The sequence below is a fragment of the Leptonychotes weddellii genome, chromosome 4 (assembly GCF_054177405.1).
Source record: "Leptonychotes weddellii isolate Sample4059 chromosome 4, ASM5417740v2, whole genome shotgun sequence".
Taxonomy (NCBI): domain Eukaryota; kingdom Metazoa; phylum Chordata; class Mammalia; order Carnivora; family Phocidae; genus Leptonychotes; species Leptonychotes weddellii.
This window is the reverse complement of record NC_138372.1, coordinates 5,050,276-5,069,834: the sequence shown is the minus strand read 5'-3', so window position 1 is coordinate 5,069,834 and position 19,559 is coordinate 5,050,276. Positions and strand designations below refer to the sequence as shown.

General features: G+C 41.7%; 1 protein-coding gene across 12 annotated transcripts in view; it reads right to left on the bottom strand.

The window, feature by feature from the left end:
* PER3 (period circadian regulator 3) overlaps window positions 1–19,559 on the bottom strand; it is a 55,508-nt gene that overhangs the window by 8,703 nt on the left and 27,246 nt on the right. For 11 of the 12 annotated variants that reach the window (XM_081817424.1, XM_081817426.1, XM_081817419.1 and 8 more), the window contains 6 exons: window positions 18,010–18,142; window positions 17,225–17,349; window positions 16,823–16,990; window positions 5,575–5,820; window positions 4,471–5,168; window positions 3,035–3,143 (listed from right to left, as the gene is read on the bottom strand). In XM_081817424.1, coding sequence (XP_081673550.1) covers window positions 3,035–3,143; window positions 4,471–5,168; window positions 5,575–5,820; window positions 16,823–16,990; window positions 17,225–17,349; window positions 18,010–18,142 — 1,479 coding nt within the window. The remainder of the gene's footprint in view (window positions 1–3,034; window positions 3,144–4,470; window positions 5,169–5,574; window positions 5,821–16,822; window positions 16,991–17,224; window positions 17,350–18,009; window positions 18,143–19,559) is intronic. The other variant, XM_081817422.1, reaches the window with a different exon arrangement.

The window sequence follows — 19,559 nt, the reverse complement described above, 5'->3', positions numbered from 1 at the left end:
GAATTCATGACCCTGAGATCAAGAGTCACGTGCTCCACTGACTGAGCCAGCTAGGTACCCCTAATTCTACCAAACGTTTGAAGAAGAGCTGATACCTATTATTGTCAAACTATTTCAGAAATTCAAAGAGGAAGAAAAGCTTCCAAATTCATTCAATGAGGACAGTATTACCTTGCTACCAAATCCAGACAAAGACACCACAAAACAAGTAACTACAGGTCCATGTTATCCCTGATGAACACAGATGCAAAAATCCTCAACAAAATATTAGCAAACTGAATTAACAATTTGTTAAAAGGATTATTCACCATGATGAAGTGGGATTTATTCCAGGGATGCAAGGATAGTTCAATATCTGCAAGTCAATCAACATGATATACCACATTAACAAAATAAAGGATAAAAACCACATGATCCTCTCAATAATTGCAGAAAAAGCATTTGACAAAATTCAGCATCCATTCATGATAAAAACTCCCAACAAACTGGGTTTAGAGGGAACATATCTCAACATAATAAAGGCCACAAACCCATAGTTAATATCCTACTCAATGGTGAAAAACTGAAAGCTTTCACTCTAAGATCAAAAACAAGACAAAGATGTCCCAACTTTTATTAAAGATTTTATTTGTCAGAGAGACAGAGAGAGAGAGCGCACAAGCATGGGGAGCGGCAAGCAGAGGGAGAAGCAGGCTCCCTGTTGAGCAAGGAGCCTGACATGGGACTCAATCCCGGGACCCTGGGATCATGACCCAAGCCAAAGGCAGACACCCAACCAACCGAGCCACCCAGGTGTCCCACTCCAACTTTTATTCAACACAGTACTGGAAGTCCTAGCTTTAGCAATCAGACAAGAAAAGGAGATCAAAGGCATCCAAATTAGTAAGGCAGAAATAAAACATTATTTGCAGATGGCATGATACTATATATAGAAAACCCTAAAGGCTACCAAAAAACTATTAGAACAAATAAATTCAGTAAAGTCGTGAGCACAAAATTAATACAGGGAAATCTGTCACATTCTATACACTAATAATGAAGTGGCAGAAAGGAAAATTAAGAAAAAATCCCACTGGGGTGCCTGGTGGCTCAGTCAGCTAAACCTCTGCCTTTGGCTCAAGTCATGATCCCAGGGTCCTGGGATCAAACCTCATGTCAGACTCCCTGCTCAGTGAGGAGTCTGCTTCTCCCTCTGCCTCTGCTCCCGCTCTCTCTCTCTCTCAAATAAATGGATAAAATCTTAAAAAAAAACAAAAAACACTAATTTGAAAAGATATATCCACCTCCATGTTTGCTGCATCATTATTTACAATAGCCAAGATATGAAAGTGACCTAAGTGTCCACCAATAGATGAAAGGATAAAGAAGAGGTGGTATATATACACAATGGAATATTACTCAGCCATAGAAAAGAATGAAATCTTGCAATTTGTGACAACATGGATGGAGCCAGAGAGTATATGCTAAGCAAAATAAGTCAGAGAGAAACAAATATCGTATGATTTCACTCATGTGGAACTTAAGAAACAAAACAAATGAACAAAGGAGAAAAAAAAGAGAGACAAACCAAGAAACAAACTCTTAACTACAGAGAACAAACTGATGGTCACCAGAAGGGAGGTGGGTGGGGGATGGGAGGTCACAGGGATGGGGATTAAGGAGTATACTTGCTGTGATGAGCACTGGGTATTATATGAAGTGTTGAATCACTACATTGTACACCTGAAACTAACCTAATACTGTAAGTTATTAGTTACAGTATATAGTATATATACTATATAGTATAGTATATAATTAAAACTATACTGGAATTAAAATAAAAACCTTAAAAAAAAAAAGATGTGATGCGCATGCATGTGCGCATGCACACAAAGACACTGGAATCTTACTCAGCCTTAAAAAAAGAATGAGATCCTGTCATTTGCGACAACATGGATAACCTAGAGGGTATTATGCGAAGTGAAATAAGTCAGAGAGAGAAAGAGAAATAAGTCAGAGAAACACTAATACCATACGATTTCACTTATATGTGGAATCTAAAAAACAAAAGAACAAACCAACTAGAAACAGATTCATAAATACAAAGAACTAGTGGTTGCCAGAGGGGAGGGGATTGGGGGATAAGCAAAATAGGTGAGGGGATTAAGAGGTACAAACTTCCAATCATAAACAAGTCATGAAGATGAAAACTACTGCACAGGGAATATAGTCAATAATACTGTAATAATGTTGTATGGTGAGACGGTAACTACACTTATCATGGTGAGCACTGCATAACGGATAGAATTGTTGAATCACTATGTTGTACAACACTGGAAACTAATATAACGTTGTATGTAACAAGACTTTAATAATAAAAATAAAATAAAATAAGTTAACCATACACTTTACACATGACCTAGCAATTTCATTCCTAGATATTTACTGAATAGAAATGAAAACGTATGTCCACAAAAGGACGCAGACTCAAAGTTCAGGAGCCAGGCTAAGCATTATTCTTAATAGCCCCAAACTAGAAGCAACTGAATAAACCATCAAGTGGTGAATGGATCTCCATACAAATTAATTCTGGTCCATAATAAGAAGGAACAAGTGACTGATACATACCAATAAGGACGAATCTCAGCAGCACTGTGTTAACTGAAAGAACCCTAATACAAAAGACTGCATACTGGACCATTCAACTAATACGAAATTACAGAAAAATCAAAACTAGAGTGATAGAAAGCAAATCAGTGGTTGCCAGGAGCTGGAGCATCAGGGCAGAAACTGATTCTAAAGGGTCACAGAAGAACTCTTCCAGATGATGGAAATGTTCTATATGGTAATTGTGGTGCTGGTTACACTAATGTATACATTTGTCAGAATTCTTGTTTTGTACACCCAAATTTGGTGAATTCTACTGTAGGTAAATGTACCCCAATAAAGTTTATAAAAAAAGAAAAAAGACTTTACTCCCACATCAGTACCAAAACCAGCACACAGTGAGCTCCTGGCAACAGAGCTGGAAGAACTCATCACTCTGATCCACTACCTGACGCCGCAGAGCCCATTGCAGATGGCGACTCCTCGTATAGTAATGCCCTGGACAGTTCACTGGCAGTAACACGACAACTCTTCTTCCCACTATTGCCCGGGACATACTGCAGAAAGTAAGGGCATAAGAAAAGATTGTAACCTCTCAAGCATCATATTACAAAATAACCGGCAGATCTTCACCTTCACATGTTAAACAGAATAAAGTGCATACATAAGGGACAGGTCAAACAGTTTAGCCTGTCCCCAAGAATGTGATTTTGACCTTTCTATGTAATATTTCCTTTCTATGTAATATTAAAGATACTGCTGGTTTCTGAGCACCTACTACACACCAGGCACCATACAGTTGTATGTTTTTTTGTTTTGTCATTCCAAAAATATATACTGAACGTTTTGTAAGTTCTAAGCACTATTCCCAAAACTTAGGAATAGTGAACAAAACAGAGGTCCAGCTATCCTGAGCTTACATTGCATGGGAAGGATTATAGGAATATTACTTCATTTAATCCTCAGAATAAGCCATCAAGGATTAATCTCTTCATTTTTCAAGTGAGGAACAAAGAAGGAAGGCTGACTGATTTGGTTCAGCTAACACGCCAAACAAGGGCCAGAGTGTCTGCATTCCTGTCTTGTTCCACAGCCCGGCTTTGCTCACTGGGATACACTGCCTTGCACATTTCTAGCAAGTGCACTAATATCAGGCTTTGAAATTTCAGCATATTCTCTTGTTTTGGATCATCAGATTGTGAACATTTGTCAAAAAAGGGTATTATGCCTTGAAGGGAAGACTGAAGAAAAACCGTAAAGATTCACACTTGTCTTGAATCCTATACCTAAATAGAGAAACATCTTGTTCACCAAAGTTTAACTGGACACATACCTCTGAGAATGATTTTTAGGTAAAGAGATGAAAAGTTAAAGGAAAATAACCATGCAGTTTTTGGTTTTGAAAATGATGTGCGTAAGTGTGGAACTAGTTGCTTACTTTACTGAGCAGTAATGAGCAGAAAGTGGCTCCCTCCCTGCCCTCCGTCCATACCTGGTATCCCTCAACTGTACCTGCAAGAGCGCACTCACTCCATTCAGGTCTTGTCAGTATGGTTTACTCCTGCCTTACCACACCGTAACCCCAGTTGTAAGTAAGACAATATATTTTACAGGCAACAGATATGTTAAGTTTAATGTCTGGATATCAATTTTTTTAAATTTTATTTCTTTATTTCAGAGAGAGACTAAACATGTGTGCATGTGAGCAGGGGTAAGGGCAGGTAGATAGAGTGCATATTTCTGGAAAACAAAGCTGCCTCAACCCCAGCTGAGGTGCCGATTACCCTCTAGGCCTTCAGTGTTGAGCCCCAGGGCAAGAACCTTAATTTTAATGAGGACCCACATTTATGTTCTCGCTCACGTGCTGGAGGTGGGATCACTTACATACTTAGCTTCCGGGCAAATATTCCTTCTCATTTGATCTGAAGATTCACAGGATCTGAGCATGTCTGCTTGCAGTAAGTTTAGCTGTAGTGGTGAGCTGCTCCTTGAGTTAACGCAGGGGTGCTCTCCACATGGCGTCTCCCGTTTTCCCTCTGCCCACCTCTGGCTGAAGACAGAGGATGGCGGCTCCAGGTGTGGAGTCACCGCGGATACTGAGGGCGGTGTTCCAGAAGAGCCCGCTGCTCCCAGGAACGCATACGGACAGAAGGATGGTGACAAGAGGGGACAGCCAGGGGGGTCAGGCAGGAAAATGGTCATCACAGTATCTAAGGAAGGAGAAGGGAGAGCAGGAAAAGACTGCAAGTCGTTCCATAAAGGGGGCTTAGGCAGCTGGTCAAGTGTGGTCAGGGACGCTGCGTGCTCTCTTCCCACAGAGGGCAGGGCCGGGGCGGGGCGGGGCAGGATGAGGTAAGGAGCCAGGCTGGGAACCATCAGGGCAGCCGGGAAGGACAGGCTGGAGGCCTGTGGAGAGGAGGCAAGGGAAGGGCCCCAGGGCTGCCTGTACTGGCCATCTCCTCCCAAGCGGGGACAGAAGGTGTCCTGAGCGCCCCTGCTGTTCCACAGTCCCCGCGGCTTCTTCCGCCTGTGCTTCTCCTTTGTGCAGCCAGCTGATTGGGCCTGCTTGGAAGCAGAGTCTCCTGAAAGCATAGAGAGGGAGGCATATTATGGAAAACTGGAACCAAAAAGGAAGACAGGAATGCCACTTGCAGGTAATTATAAGTAGATTAGGAAGGAATAGACACTTATCAATAGTAACCATGTCCACTCCTACTTACACTGAAAACATGAGCAAGATCCTGGATAAAAGCTGTTGTTGTAAAATAAACTTATTTCAGTATCTCTCAATCACTTGCTTATAAAATCAGCTTCTCAGATCCAGGATCTAAGAAAGATCCCAGATAACAAAGTTGGTATGAATTTATTCTGTCAGCATCTCTCAGTTTCTTAGAAGCAAAACCCCTATTCCTTACTCCATACCTCCTAGTACTTACTTACACATATTTATAAAATTGATAAATGAAACAGTTTTTAAAATATAAGTACCTTGAACACACAAATGTTTAGCTTTGTTTCTGCTTTCTTGCTGAAGACAGGATCTGTAGGGTGATGAGAGGATCTTTTTCCGGAATTTATCAACATAATTCTGTTCCTCCTTCTGGGTGTGAGCTGACAGAACAGCCTTCGTGAGCCCTATGTGTTTAAATTCTTCTGAGGTTAGTGGAGCTGGGTGTGTGCCTGGGGTCCAGGGCTCACACGCTGGGGCAGCATCCTCTGCTGGAATCACTTCTGCTGAGGTAAGGAGACAGATTTTATCTTTTTATTAACATATAATGTATTATTGGTTTCAGAGGTACAGGTCTGTGATTCACCAGACTTTTATAATACCCAGTGCTCATTACATCACATGCCCTCCTTAATGTCCATCACCCAGTTACCCCCACCCCCCACCCCCTTCCCCTTCAGCAACCCTCAGTTTGTTTCCTATGATTAAGAGTCTCCTATGGTTTGTCTCCCTCTCTGATTTCAGTCTTGCTTTATTTTTTCCTCTCTTCCCCTATGATCCTCTGTTCTGTTTCTTAAATTCCACATATCAGTGAGATCATATGATAATTGTCTTTCTCTGATTGACTTATTTCACTTAGCATAATAACCTCTAGTTCCATCCACGTCGTTGCAAATGGCAAGTTTTTATTTTTTTGATGGCTGAGTAATAATCCATTATATATATATATACCACATCTTCTTTACCCATTTATCTGTCGATGGACATCTGGATTCCTTCCATAGTTTGGCTATTGTGGACACTGCTGTTATAAACATTGGGGTGCAGGTACCCCTTCGGATCACTACATTTGTATCTTTGGGGTAAATACCCAGTACTGCAATTGCTGGGTCATAGGGTAGCTCATTTTCAACTTTTTGTGGAGCTTCCATACTGTCTTCCAGAGTGGCTGCACCAGCCTGCATTTCCACCAATAGTGTAAGAGGGTTCCCCTTTCTCCACATCCTCACCAACATCTGTCCTTTCCTAACTTGTTCATTTTAGCCATTCTGACTGGTGTGAAGTGGTATCGCTTTGTGGTTTTGATTTGTATTTCCTTGATGCCAAGTGATGTAGAGCACTTTTTCATGTGTCTGTTGGCCATTTGGATGTCTTCTTTGGAGAAATGTCTATTCATATCTTCTGCCCATTTCTTGATTGGATTATTTGTTCTTTGGGTATTGAGTTTGAGAAGTTCTTTTTTTTTTTTTTTTAAAGATTTTATTTATTTGAGAGAGCACAAGAGGGGGTAGGGTCAGAGGGAGAAGCAGACTCCCCACCGAGCAGGAAGCCCCGATATGCGACTCGATCCCGGGACTCCGGGATCATGACCTGAGCCAAAGGCAGTTGCTTAACCAACTGAGCCACCCAGGTGCCCGAGTTTGATAAGCCCTTTATCTGATATGTCATTTGCAAATATCTTCTCCCATTCTGTCAGCTGTCTTTGGGTTTTGTTTCCTTCACTGTGCAAAAGCTTTTATCCTGATGAAGTCCCATTAGTTCATTTTTGCCTTTGTTTCCCTTTGGAGATGTGTCTAGCAAGAAGTTGCTGTGGTCGAGGTCGAAGAGGCTGCTGCCTGTGTTCTCCTCTAGGATTCTGATGGATTCCTGTCTCATATTTAGGTCTTTCATCCATTTTGAGTCTATTTTTTGTGAATGGTGTAAGGAAATGGCCCAGTTTCATTCTTCTGCATGTGCCTGTCCAGTTTTCCCAACACCATTTGTTGAAAAGGCTGTCTTTTTTCCATTGGATATTCTTTCCTGCTTTGTTGAAGATTAGTTGACCATAGAGTTGACGGTCCATTTTTGGGTTCTCTACTCTGTTCCATTGATCGATGTGTCTATTTTTGTGCCTGTTCCATACTGTCTTGATGATGACAGCTTTGTAATAGAGCCTGAAGTCCAGAATTGTGATGCCGTCAGTTTTGGTTTTCTTTTTCAACATTCCTTTGGCTAATCGGGGTCTTTTTTGGTTCCATATAATTTTAGGATAATTGCTTCCAGCTCTGTGAAAAAAGTTGATGGTATTTTGATAGGGATTGCATTGAATGTGCAGATTGCTCTAGGCAGCATAGACATTTTAACAATATTTGTTCTTCCAATCCATGAGCATGGAACGTTTTTCCATTTCTTCATGTCTTCCTCAATTTCTTTCCCGAGTGTTCTATAGTATTCTGAGCATAGATCCTTTGTCTCTTCAGTGAGGTTTATTTCTATGTATCTTCTTATGGTTTTGGGTGCAATTGTAAATGGGATTGACTCCTTAATTTCTCTTTCTTCTGTCTCAGTGTATAGAAATGCAACTGATTTCTGAATACAAATGCATTGATTTTATATCTTGCCTCTTTGCTGAATTCCTGTATGAGTTTTAGCAATTTTAGGGTGGAGTCTTTTGGGTTTTCCACATAGAGTATCATGTCATCTGAGAAGAGTGAGTTTGACTTCTTTGCTGATTCTGATGCCTTTTATTTCTTTTTGGTGTCTTGACTGCTGAGGCTAGGACTTCTAGTACTATGTTGAATAGCAGTGGTGATAGTGGACATCCCTGCCATGCTCCTGATCTTAGGGGAAAAGCTCTCAGTTTTTCCCCATTAAGAATGATATTTGCTGTGGGCTTTTCATATATGGCTTTTATGATATTGAGGTATGTTCCCTCTATCCTTACACTGTGAAGAGTTTTAATCAAGAAAGGATGCTGTACTTTGCCAAACGCTTTTTCTGCATCAATGGAGAGGATCTTATGGTTCTTGTCCTTTCTTTTATTGATGTAGTGCATCACGTTGATTGATTTGTGGATGCTGAACCACCCTTGCAGCCCAGGAATAAATCCCACTTGGTTGTGGTGAATAATCCTTTTAATATACTGTTGGATCCAACTGGCTAGTATTTTGGTGAGAATTTTTGCATCCATGTTCATCAGGGATATTGGTCTGTAATTCTCCTTTTTGGTGGGGTCTTTGTCCGGTTTTGGGATCAGGGTAATGCTGGCCTCACAGAAAGAGTTTGGAAGTTTTCCTTCCATTTCTATTTTTTGAAACAGCTTCAGAAGTATAGGTATTAATTCTTCTTTAAATGTTTGGTAGAATTCCCCTGGGAAGCCATCTGGCCCTGAGCTCTTGTTTGTTGGGAGAATTTTGATTACTGTTTCAATTTCCTTGCTGGTTATGGGTCTGTTCAGGTTTTCTATTTCTTCTTGTTTCTGTTTTGGTAGTTTGTACATCTCTAGGAAGGCATCCATTTCTTCCAGATTGCCTAATTTGTTGGCATATAGTTGCTCGTAATATTTTCTTATAATTGTTTGTATTTCTTTGGTGTTGGTTGTGATCTCTCCTCTTTCATTTGTGATTTTATTTATTTGGGTCCTTTCTTCTCTTTTCTTTTTGATAAGTCTGACTAGAGGTTTATTGATCTTATTCTTTCCAAGAACCAGCTCCTAGCTTTGTTGATTTGTTCTACTGTTCTCTTGGTTTCTATTTCATTGATTTCTGCTCTAATCTTTATTATTTCTTTTCTCCTGCTGGGTTGAGGCTTAATTTGCTGTTCTTTCTCCAGCTCCTTTAGGTGTAGGGTTAGGTTGTGTATTTGAGACCTTTCTTGTTTCTTGAGAAAGGCTTGTATTGCTATATACCTTCCCTCTTAGGACCACCTTTGCTGCATCCCAAAGATTCTGAACAGTTGTGTTTTCATTTTCATTGGTTTCCATGAATTCTTCTTTAATTTCCTGGTTGACCCATTCATGCTTCAGTAGGATACTCTTTAGCCTCCATGTATTTGAATTCTTTCCAAATTTCCTCTTGTGATTGAGTTCCAGTTTCAAAGCATTGTGGTCCAAAACTTGCAGGAAACGATCCCAATCTTTTGGTACCAGTTGAAGACCTGATTTGTGACCCAGTATGTGATCTATTCTGAATGCTCCATGTGCACTCAAGAAGAATGTGTATTCTGTTGCTTTGGGATGGAATGTTCTGAATATATCTGTGAAGTCCACCTGGTCCAGTGTGTCATTCAAAGTCCTTATTTCCTTGTTGATCTTCGATAGATTTCATCTTAATTGCTACCAATTATTTGCATTTATTTATTTTCACTAATTTAATTGCTTTTCAATAAATTCTTACAACCATTATTACAATAGCTGGAATATAAAACTTCATCAACCTAGCAAATAAATTGGTTTTACTTTTTCTGCCTTTCTTTATACTCTTTGTACACTTGTATATACATTGTACAGAGTTGTAACACTCAGTGTGTACATACATATTTATTAAAATCTTATTGTAAATATTTTATCTTCTTAGATTACTCCACATGTTTTTTATCTTTGAATTAATTTTACAAATCTGTAATATATTCATGGGGTTCAAAAATCAAAAAGCCTTGAAAAGGCAGTCAGTAAATCCTTCCCACTCCTGTCTACTATGTGCCTAGTTCTTGATTTTCCTCACAGAAAACCATTTCTTTCATTTTCTTATCAGTTCAGTTTATGCACCTATAAAGAAGCATGAATATAGATTTTTACCTCAGAGGCATGTAATATGTACACTATCTATAGTGTGTTTTCTTCACTTAATGGTGTCCCTTCTACCAGTACAATGGCAGCTGTCTTACACTTTTTCTGTATCATAGGGCTTCCATTTCATGTGTATACCACAATTTATTAAAGTAAACACCAGTAGACAGACTTTTAGTTGCTTCTAAACATTACTTCTCCCAAGTACAAGAGATTTCATGGTGGACACAGTGGTGGGCTTCCCCACAACATCCCTTCCACCTCTCCCCTCTGTGCAGTCTCCAGGCAGTGTGGGTTTGTGTGCCCCACTCCACTTCCAGAAGTGGACTCTAATTCGTTTAAATCAACACAGCACAGCCAAGATGGAGTAACAGGGACTGGATTTACCCTCCTGCCTGAACCAACTAAGAAAATGGACAAAACATATGAACCAATAAGCTCCAAAACACCGAACATCAGTGAACAAAAGAGTGACCCCTGAGGGAGGGAAAACAAACGAGGTGAGCCCTGGGGCTGCCCCAGCCTACTGCCTTGAGAGTTTCTGAGGTGCAGGGTGGGGAAACCAGCTGGAGCCTGTGAACCCCCCCAGCTGAAGAGGCAGAGCTGAAGAGTCTGGTCGGTGGCTAGAGTTTTCAGGGAAGAGTACTGGGGAGGAGAGCTGCAGAGAGTGGGCTCCACAGAGCCAAAGAGAACCCCCTGGAGTATTCACCAGTGCACTCACAGGAGGAGGAAGAGAAGAAACAATCACTGAAACTCACACTATGCGGAGAAGAGCATGTGCTCCTGTCAGCCAGACTAGAAAATCTCCTAACTCTCGGGGTACTGGGTACAGTACTCAGAAGGACCTTGCCTCAGTAGCAGACAGTAATTAGCCATAGACTACACACCGCTCTAGTTCTGCCAAATGAATCTGAAAAGGATCGAATTATTTCCAAGTAACTTAGCTGGGTCCCAGTATTAAGCTCGTCTATATTTATGGGAATGGATACTCACTAGCACCCATTCACAATATCTGGCATCCAATCCAAAACTGCCAGACATGCAAACAAGCAAGGAAAATACAACCCATAAGATGGAGAAAAGTCAGTCAACCAGCTCGGGACTAGCAGAGATGTCCGAATCAGAGACGGGGACATTAATAGCTACTATACTGCACTCCATACTGCTAGAGGGAAGATCAAACATGTTAGAGACATGGAAGATGTAACAAAAGAAAGACCTGAACAGGACTTCTCGAAATGAAAACTACCATACGTGAGATAAGAAATACACTGAATGGAATACAAGTGACAGGTATCGCATTAGAAAAGATTCGTGAACTTGAAGACGCCTCAGGAGCCTATCCAAAATCAAACTTAGAGGGAAAATAAAAAAAGACTGGAAAACTGAACCCAGCATCAGTGGATTATGGGACAACTGCAAGCGGCCTATACGCATGTAACTGGAGTCCCAGGAAAAGAGGAGAGAGAAGCAGTACTGGAAAAAACAGGGGAGGGAAGACTTTCAATTTGATGGAAACTGTAAACCTACAAATCCAAGAAGCTCGATGAACCACAAGGACAGAGCATCTTGGCATAACATACTCAAACCATGGAAATCAGTGATAAAGAGAACATCTGGGTGGCTCAGTGGGTTAAGCATCTGCCTTCGGTTCAGGTCATGGTCCCAGGGTCCTGGGATCGAGCCCCACATCAGGTTCCCTCCTTGGTGGGGAGCCTGCTTCTCCCTCTGCCTGCTGCTTCCCCTGCTTGTGCACTTGCACTCTCTCTCTCTCTGGCAAATAAATAAATAAAATCTTTAAAAAAAAAAAAAAAAGGAGGGGCGCCTGGGTGGCTCAGTTGGTTAAGCGACTGCCTTTGGCTCAGGTCATGATCCTGGAGTCCCTGGATTGAGTCCCGCATCAGGCTCCCTGCTCGGTGGGGAGTCTGCTTCTCCCTCTGACCCTCCCCCTTCTCATGTGCTCTCTCTCTCTCATTCTCTCTCTCTCAAATAAATAAAATATTAAAAAAAAAAAAAGAGAGAGAGAGATAGAACATCTTACAAGCAGCCAGAGAGAAGCTGTGCTGGAAACAAACCAAAGATAGCAGCAGATTCCTTGTCGGAAACAGTGCCTTGAGAAGACGGTGGAGCAACATCTTTAAAGTACTGAACGATGAAATTGCCAACCAGAATTCTATGCTCTGCAGAATACCCTTACAACAGGAAGGGACAACAGAGACATTTTCAGACACACGAAACCAGAAAGGCTTCACCACCACTAGACCCATGGGAAAAGAACTAGTCAAGGAACTCATGCAGGGAGAAGGAGAATGATCCTAGATGAATCGACAAAACAGAACAAAAGCAGTGGAAGAGGTAACTACGTGGGTAAACAGGTGAAGAGATAACCACCACCTACATGAGAACAACAGCAGCATAGGATGAGATTTACGACATATGTAGAAGGAAAACATAAGCCAACAAAGGCCAGAAGGGGGAAGCAAAAGTACCCTATTGTTGGGTTTTTACACTATACATGAAGTGGTATAATATTTCCAGAAGATGGGCTGTGAACAATTGAATGTGTATACCATGAGCCCCAAAGCAACCACTAAAATAAAGCCCACTCTAAATATTAACATACCCAGGTTAAAAGTAAAAAGGTGGAAAAGATACAACATGGCTAATACTAATAAAAAAATGCTGCAGTGAATACATTAATACAAGACAAAGTGTATTTTATTTTTTATTTTTTAAAAAGATTTTATTTATTCATTTGACAGAGAGAGAGCATGAGCTGAGGGGAGAGGCAGAGGGAGAGGAAGAAGCAGACTCCCTGAGGAGCAGGGACCCTGATGTGGGGCTCGATCCCAGGACCCCGAGATCATGACCTGAGCCAAAGGCAGACGCTTAACTGACTGAGCTCCCCCAGCACCCTGACAAAGTGTATTTTACAGCAGAGAATGTACAAGGGATAAAGAAGGTCATTTCACAAGACAAAAAAGTCCAGTTCATCAAGAAGACATGACACTTCTAAACATTTATGTACAAGAGTGCTTTCAAAATGCATGAAACAAAAACCAGTAGCATCGCTAGAAGAAACAGACAAATCCATAATTATGGTCAGAGATTTCCGTTCTCCTCCTGAAGCAGAACAAGTACTGAGAAACCTAGTAAGGACAGACAGGATCTGAACAACAGTAACAACTACCCTGACTTGGTTTACACAGAACATTCAACCCAACAGCAGCAGAATAAACATTCTTCCCAGTGCACACAGAACAGTCATCCAGAGAGACCATATCACAGACCATAAAACAAGGCTCGACAAATATAAAAGAATTCAGGTTCTGTATTTTCTCTGACCACAATGGGATTAAATTAGAAATCAGTAACAGAGCCGTGGAAAACCCCCAAATCTCTGGTGCTGAAGTAATGTACGATAACAGACACATGATGATGAGTGATTTCAAATGAGACAGCTGGGGGGTAGTCGTCAGTATTAGAACATGATGAAAATGACACAATCCACCAAATGCATGGAATGCAGCAAAGGGTAAAAAGAACATTTGTACTAAAATCCGGTAGGAAAGAAAAATGTCTGAAATCGATTATTTCACCTTCCACATTGAGAACCTGGAAAGAGAAGAGCAAGATAAAACCAAAGCAAGCAGAAGAAAGGAAATAACAAAGACCAGAGCAGAAGTCCGCGACGTAGGGAACAGGAAAACAACGAACAAAGCCAGTGCAATTGTAAGCTGGTTCTTTGAGAAGACCAATCAAATTGATCAAACTCTAGCCAGACTGATCAGGGGAAAAAGAAAAGAAAGACAGAAGGTGCCAACCTCAGAAATGACAGAGGAGCATCATTAGAGATCATACAGGTGTCAAAAGAAGAATAAAGGAACATTATGAACACTTATATTCCAATAAACCTGACAACGTAGACAAAATACACCAATTCTTTGAAAGACACAAACTAACAAAGTTCACTCAACAAGTAGAAAACCTCAACAGCCCTGTGTCTATGACAGAAACTGAATCTGCAGTTAAACACTTAGCTAGGAAAACTCTAACCCCAGATGCCTTCACTGATTCCTAATTGAATTATTTTAAATTTGAGACATATGACAGCCCAATGTATTTTATAACTCAACGAACGTATCGTGTACGCTTGAGAATGCGTATTGTGCAGGTATTAAGTGCTGTGTTCCCTGAAGGTCAACTAGGTCAACGTGGTTGATAGCATTGTTCAGATTATCTGCTTTACTCATTTTCGGTCTAGATTTTTTTTTTTAATTTTATTTAACGGTCTAGATGTTTTATCAACTGCACAGAACAGAAGGGGTGTTATATTCTTCAACTATGGTTATAGAAAGTCTATTTCTCTCTTTAACTCTTTCCATTTTTACCTCCTATCTTGAAAGCTCTGTTAGTAGCAAATATGCACAATGTATTCTGATTGCCGTGTCTCCCTGATGAACTGTTTGGCACCGTGAAGCGTCTCTGGGAAGACCCTGTCTTGAAGTCTGAACCATACTGGATCACCAGCCTTCTTATGCTTCTCGTTTGCATTGTGTCTCTTTCCCCATTTGTTCTCAATCCATTTGTGGATTTATATTTATTTATTTATTTTTATTTTTTTAAAGATTTTATTTATTTATTTGACAGAGAGAGACACAGTGAGAGAGGGAACACAAGCAGGGGGAGTGGGAGAGGGAGAAGCAGGCTTCCCGCCGAGCAGGGAGCCCGATGTGGGACTCGATCCCAGGACTCTGGGATCATGACCTGAGCCGAAGGCAGACGCTTAACGACTGAGCCACCCAGGCGCCCTGGATTTATATTTAAACTATACTTCCCAGACAGTATACGGCTGGGTCTTGATTTTTTTTTTTTTTTTTATCTGTTCTGACAATTTCTGCCTTTTAATGGGAGTAGATATAGTTGGGTTTAGAGTGATTATTATTAATATGACATATTCCCTCCGGTGGTGATGGCTGTTGCCCTCTTCCTCCTTTTCTGCCCTTCTTTTGGATTATTTGTGTGTTTATTATTTTTTCTTAGACAGAGAGAGTGTGCATGTGTGAGTGGGGGCAGAGGGATGGAGAGAGAGGAGGGAGAGAAAATCCCAAGCAAGCTCCACACCCAGCACAGAGCTTGATCCCACGACCCACCCCCTGAGATCATGACCTGAGCTGAAACCAAGAGTCAGATGCTTAACTGACTGAACCACCCAGATGCCCCAGGTTTATTTGTGTGTTTCTTAAAATTACATTTTAATTTATCTCTTGGCTTTATTTTACACTCCAACTTGACCCTACTGCAGATTCAAAAACATGTGTTAATGGAATGGTTTCCGGAGACTACTTATGATTCCCTAGTCTGCCACTCATCTGCTATGTGACTTTGGGCAAGTTAAGGGACTTAACCTGTTTGTGCCTTAACTGCTCCGTATACATAATGGAGATCATGACTGGCAGGGAAATGCGTTTGTGGTCACAGTCCTCAGACCCCACTCATTAGTAGAGTCACGGTGTAAGCTGCAGGAATACAGGCTTTCCAGACAGTACAAGATATATGGATACTCTACAGATCCCCTGATTCTGTTTCCTGTCCTTGGAATAAAGATGGGCCCCGCAGATGCTGAGACTGGTTTAAGATCAGGAGAAACAATGATCAGTAAATATTCCCTTAAAGGAAAGCTTAGAGACTGCAGTATGAGTTCTTTCAAAATGGTAATATACACCAGAGCACGAGAAGTTGAGAGGCATAACCAAAACTTCTTTCGCCACTGGGTGAGACCCACCGTGTGCGGGCTGGCACTGGCAGCTGTGTGTCCACATGGGAATCGAAAGTGTTAAGAAAGGGACACTAAAAAATGTGCATCTGCCCCTTCCTGAGGGGCTAGCTCAGCGCCGATAGAACTATTTTCAGTTCATTAGAAACATAATCTAATCTCACAACAGCTGTGACTCTTGTGTCTTCTCACTGACGCCCAGCCCACCTGTCAATACTATACTCTCCATCTCCAAGGGTCAGTGTGAGGATCAAGTGAGTTAATTCTCATGAAGGACTCAGGACAGACGGCGGCACAGAGTAATAGCTCAACACGTTTACGAATCTGCCACTGAAGACTAGCAAAGAGAAATGAGAGAGAACCGAAAACCTGATTTAACGCCTTGGTCGCCAGTTCTTCATCCACCAAATTGTTACAACAACAAAGTCAAAGGACAGGAGGCAGTAAAAAGGAACAAAAAGAAGACATCAGAATAATTTACCAAGTCATTATGTTGTTAAAAGGAAGAGAGTTTTAAACACACTCTCCTCATTGTCATCAGGCCAATACAAAAATCTGGACGTATATATGGTCAATCTAGTCACAACCACAGTCAAAGTTTGACAAGGACACCTTCTTTCAAGGGCAGCAACAAAGTGACCTAATGCAGCCCCACAGGAAACTTCAACAGTGATAGTTAACACTAACTGAGGACTTATTACTATGTTATCAGGTACTGTTTCTAAGTGCTTCCCACACATCAGCTGATGTGACAACAAGTGACAATGACTTAGAAATACAGTCCCAACTATGTAACCAATACAAACATGATGATATTTCCAAAAGTACTTTAACTGAGTCAAAGAAAGGAAAACATAATTATAATTTAAGAAGTCATTCCTAAGTAACTGGTGTTAAGGGCTTTTGTTCTCTCACGGTAGTGTGTTTCACACCGAGTGCGCTGGAGAGCAGAAGGTAAACGTGGCACCTGACTCTGGGGGTGGGGCATGACCGATGGTGCTGCTGTCGCTGCTCACACGGGAGCCCAGGCTCAGCGCCTCGGGGGCCAGTGTCCGCGGAGCGCCTCCTGCAACGTGTGCGGCCCGCCCGGCAGTCGGCATCTCCAGGTTAGCTCCGGCTGGGCTCTGAGACACAGCTGGGGGCACAAGAGAAATTGACAATGAAAAGAAAAATCCCCACGGGAAACGTATGTTAAAGACTCAATTTGCAGATGTTTATAACTGATGGGCTAAAACCTACTGGCCATAAAGGAGCAACATGAAACTAGGCTTGTTTGTGATTAACAAAATAAGTAAAGACAAAAACTTAGAAACAGAAAGGGATGGCTTTGTAATCGTCGTCTGTCTAGCTAGGAGGGCATCTGTGTTACCGTGCAAGGCTTCGGCATCATTTGCCTTGTGGTTCTGTCTGTCTTCTTCTGAGGATGAAGAGGTTGTATTGGTACAGGATATGCACTTTCTCTTCAAAGCTGGAATGTTGTAACTCTTCAAGTATCTGCAACAACAGAATTAGGTCATGCATGCCCGCCTGTCCCCTAACTCTGCCACTTCCCATTTCTGTGTGGGTACTTTGTACTCTCTTCTTTGATGAGGTCTTCCCTGACCATCCCAGCCTCAATCACTGGCCTGTCATATCTCTTTTACTGTGACCTTGAGTTGATCTCCAAATCTTGCCTCATTTAATTTTTTTTTTTTTTTAGATTTTATTTATTTATCTGAGACAGAGAGAATGAGAGAGACAGAGAGCACATGAGAGGGGGGAGGGTCAGAGGGAGAAGGAGGCTCCCTGCCGAGCAGGGAGCCCGATGTGGGACTCGATCCAGGGACTCCAGGATCATGACCTGAGCCGAAGGCAGTCGCTTAACCAACTGAGCCACCCAGGCGCCCGCCTCATTTAATTTTTATGATCAAGGTCTTGTCTTCTCAAACTCACCATGGCTCCTTCAAAGAAGGGATCCATCTTCTAATTTTTTTGCATCCCCTGAAATGTTCAATTTATTATAAACTATATGTAAGTAGGCACTCCATAAATATCTATTGACTTAGAGTGAAAAATCAAGACAACCAATATTAAAAATGATGTAAGGTGTGTGCTTACAATGGCGATGTGTGCTTTTGGAAAAACAGACATGTTCTCAAAACTTGTGTCTCACACCTGATAACACTGTCAATGCAGTTTATTTGCTGATAGGATGGGCTATGCTGGTCTTCTCTCCAGTTTTCAAAGGACTCCGTGGGCACGCTTTTGTTTTTCAATGTCTGGACGGCAGGTGGGGCCTTCTGTTCACCTGAAACATAACAAAAGGATACATAATTAAAAATATTATATGCCTAAGAACTTATCCAACACAATTAGATCAGGTCCTTTAGCATGTATACATTCAAGAGAATATTATGTAGCTATTAAAGATGAGCTCAGATCTAAAAAAATGCACCAATACAGAAAGATATCCATACGGAACGATTACATGAATGATTCCTGTTTTTACAAAAAAGGAATGAAACAAACGTTGCAGGCAAAGATTAATAATAAAACTATCAGGTGGAAGGCTGATGGGGACTTCATGATACTGAGCTGACACTACCTGCCAACTGACCGATGTTGGCATCACTGGGGGTGGGGTGACCAGACACCGTGTGAAGCGCCAGGCACTGCCCTGTAGACCTGTGTCCAACAAGACTTTCTGCAGTGACAGAACTGCCCTTCATCTGTGCTGTCCAGCACGGTGGCCACCAACACCACAGGTAGCCATTAAGCACTTTGCAATGTGGCTACAGCAACCGAGGAACTGAATTTTAAGTTTTATTTATTTGTAACTAATTTGAATTTAGAGTGTGGCTAGTAGCTACCATACTGGATAGCAGGGGTACAGAGAGAAGACACAAGGCCTCAGGTTGGAACCCTGATGAACTTCAACCTCATGTGGAGAATGATGAGCCAAGAATGGAGACTAAAAAAGAAAGGTAAGGGAGAGTCCGCCAACATGGCATCGCGGAAACCAAGCTGGGAAATGAGTTCCAGGAAAGAGGAACCAGTCACGTCAAACGCTGCTGAGAGGCTGACTTAGCTACCATTGTCGTTGTTAGTGAAGGTCATCTTAGCTGCCTGGAAGACGGCGCTCCATTTCCAGAGGGGATTACAGAAAAAGGCCTACTTAACTGTCACTCATTAACTTTTAAACCTAAAAAAAATTATTTTAAGATTTTTTTTAAGTAATCTCTACACCCAATAGGGGGCTTGAATTTATGACCCTGAGATCAAGAGTCACACGCTCCACCAACCGAGCCAGCCAGGAGCTCCTATACTTGTAATTTCTAAATAATTTTAACCTTGAAGAGGGTTACAGAAAGAGGAGTTCCTGTAATACCTTCCACCCTGCTTCCACTAATGTAACATCTTACAGAACTATTAACAGAAGAAATGAAACTAGGAAATGCACAGTGCGCACAGCTACTGAACTACAGCCTATGTGGATGTCACCCGCCTCTCCGTGAAATGTCATTTTCTGCTCCAGGGTCCAACCTGGGGTCTCATGGTGATTTCAGCTGTCAGTGTCTGTCTTTCCTTGTCTTTCTTGATCTCAACTCTTGTGAGGCGTAGAGGACAGGAATTCTGTGGGAATGCCCCTCAACGTGAGCTTCCCTGATGTTCCGTCATGATGAGGTTGAGGGTGTGCATCTTGGGGAAGAGTCCTGCAGAGGTGC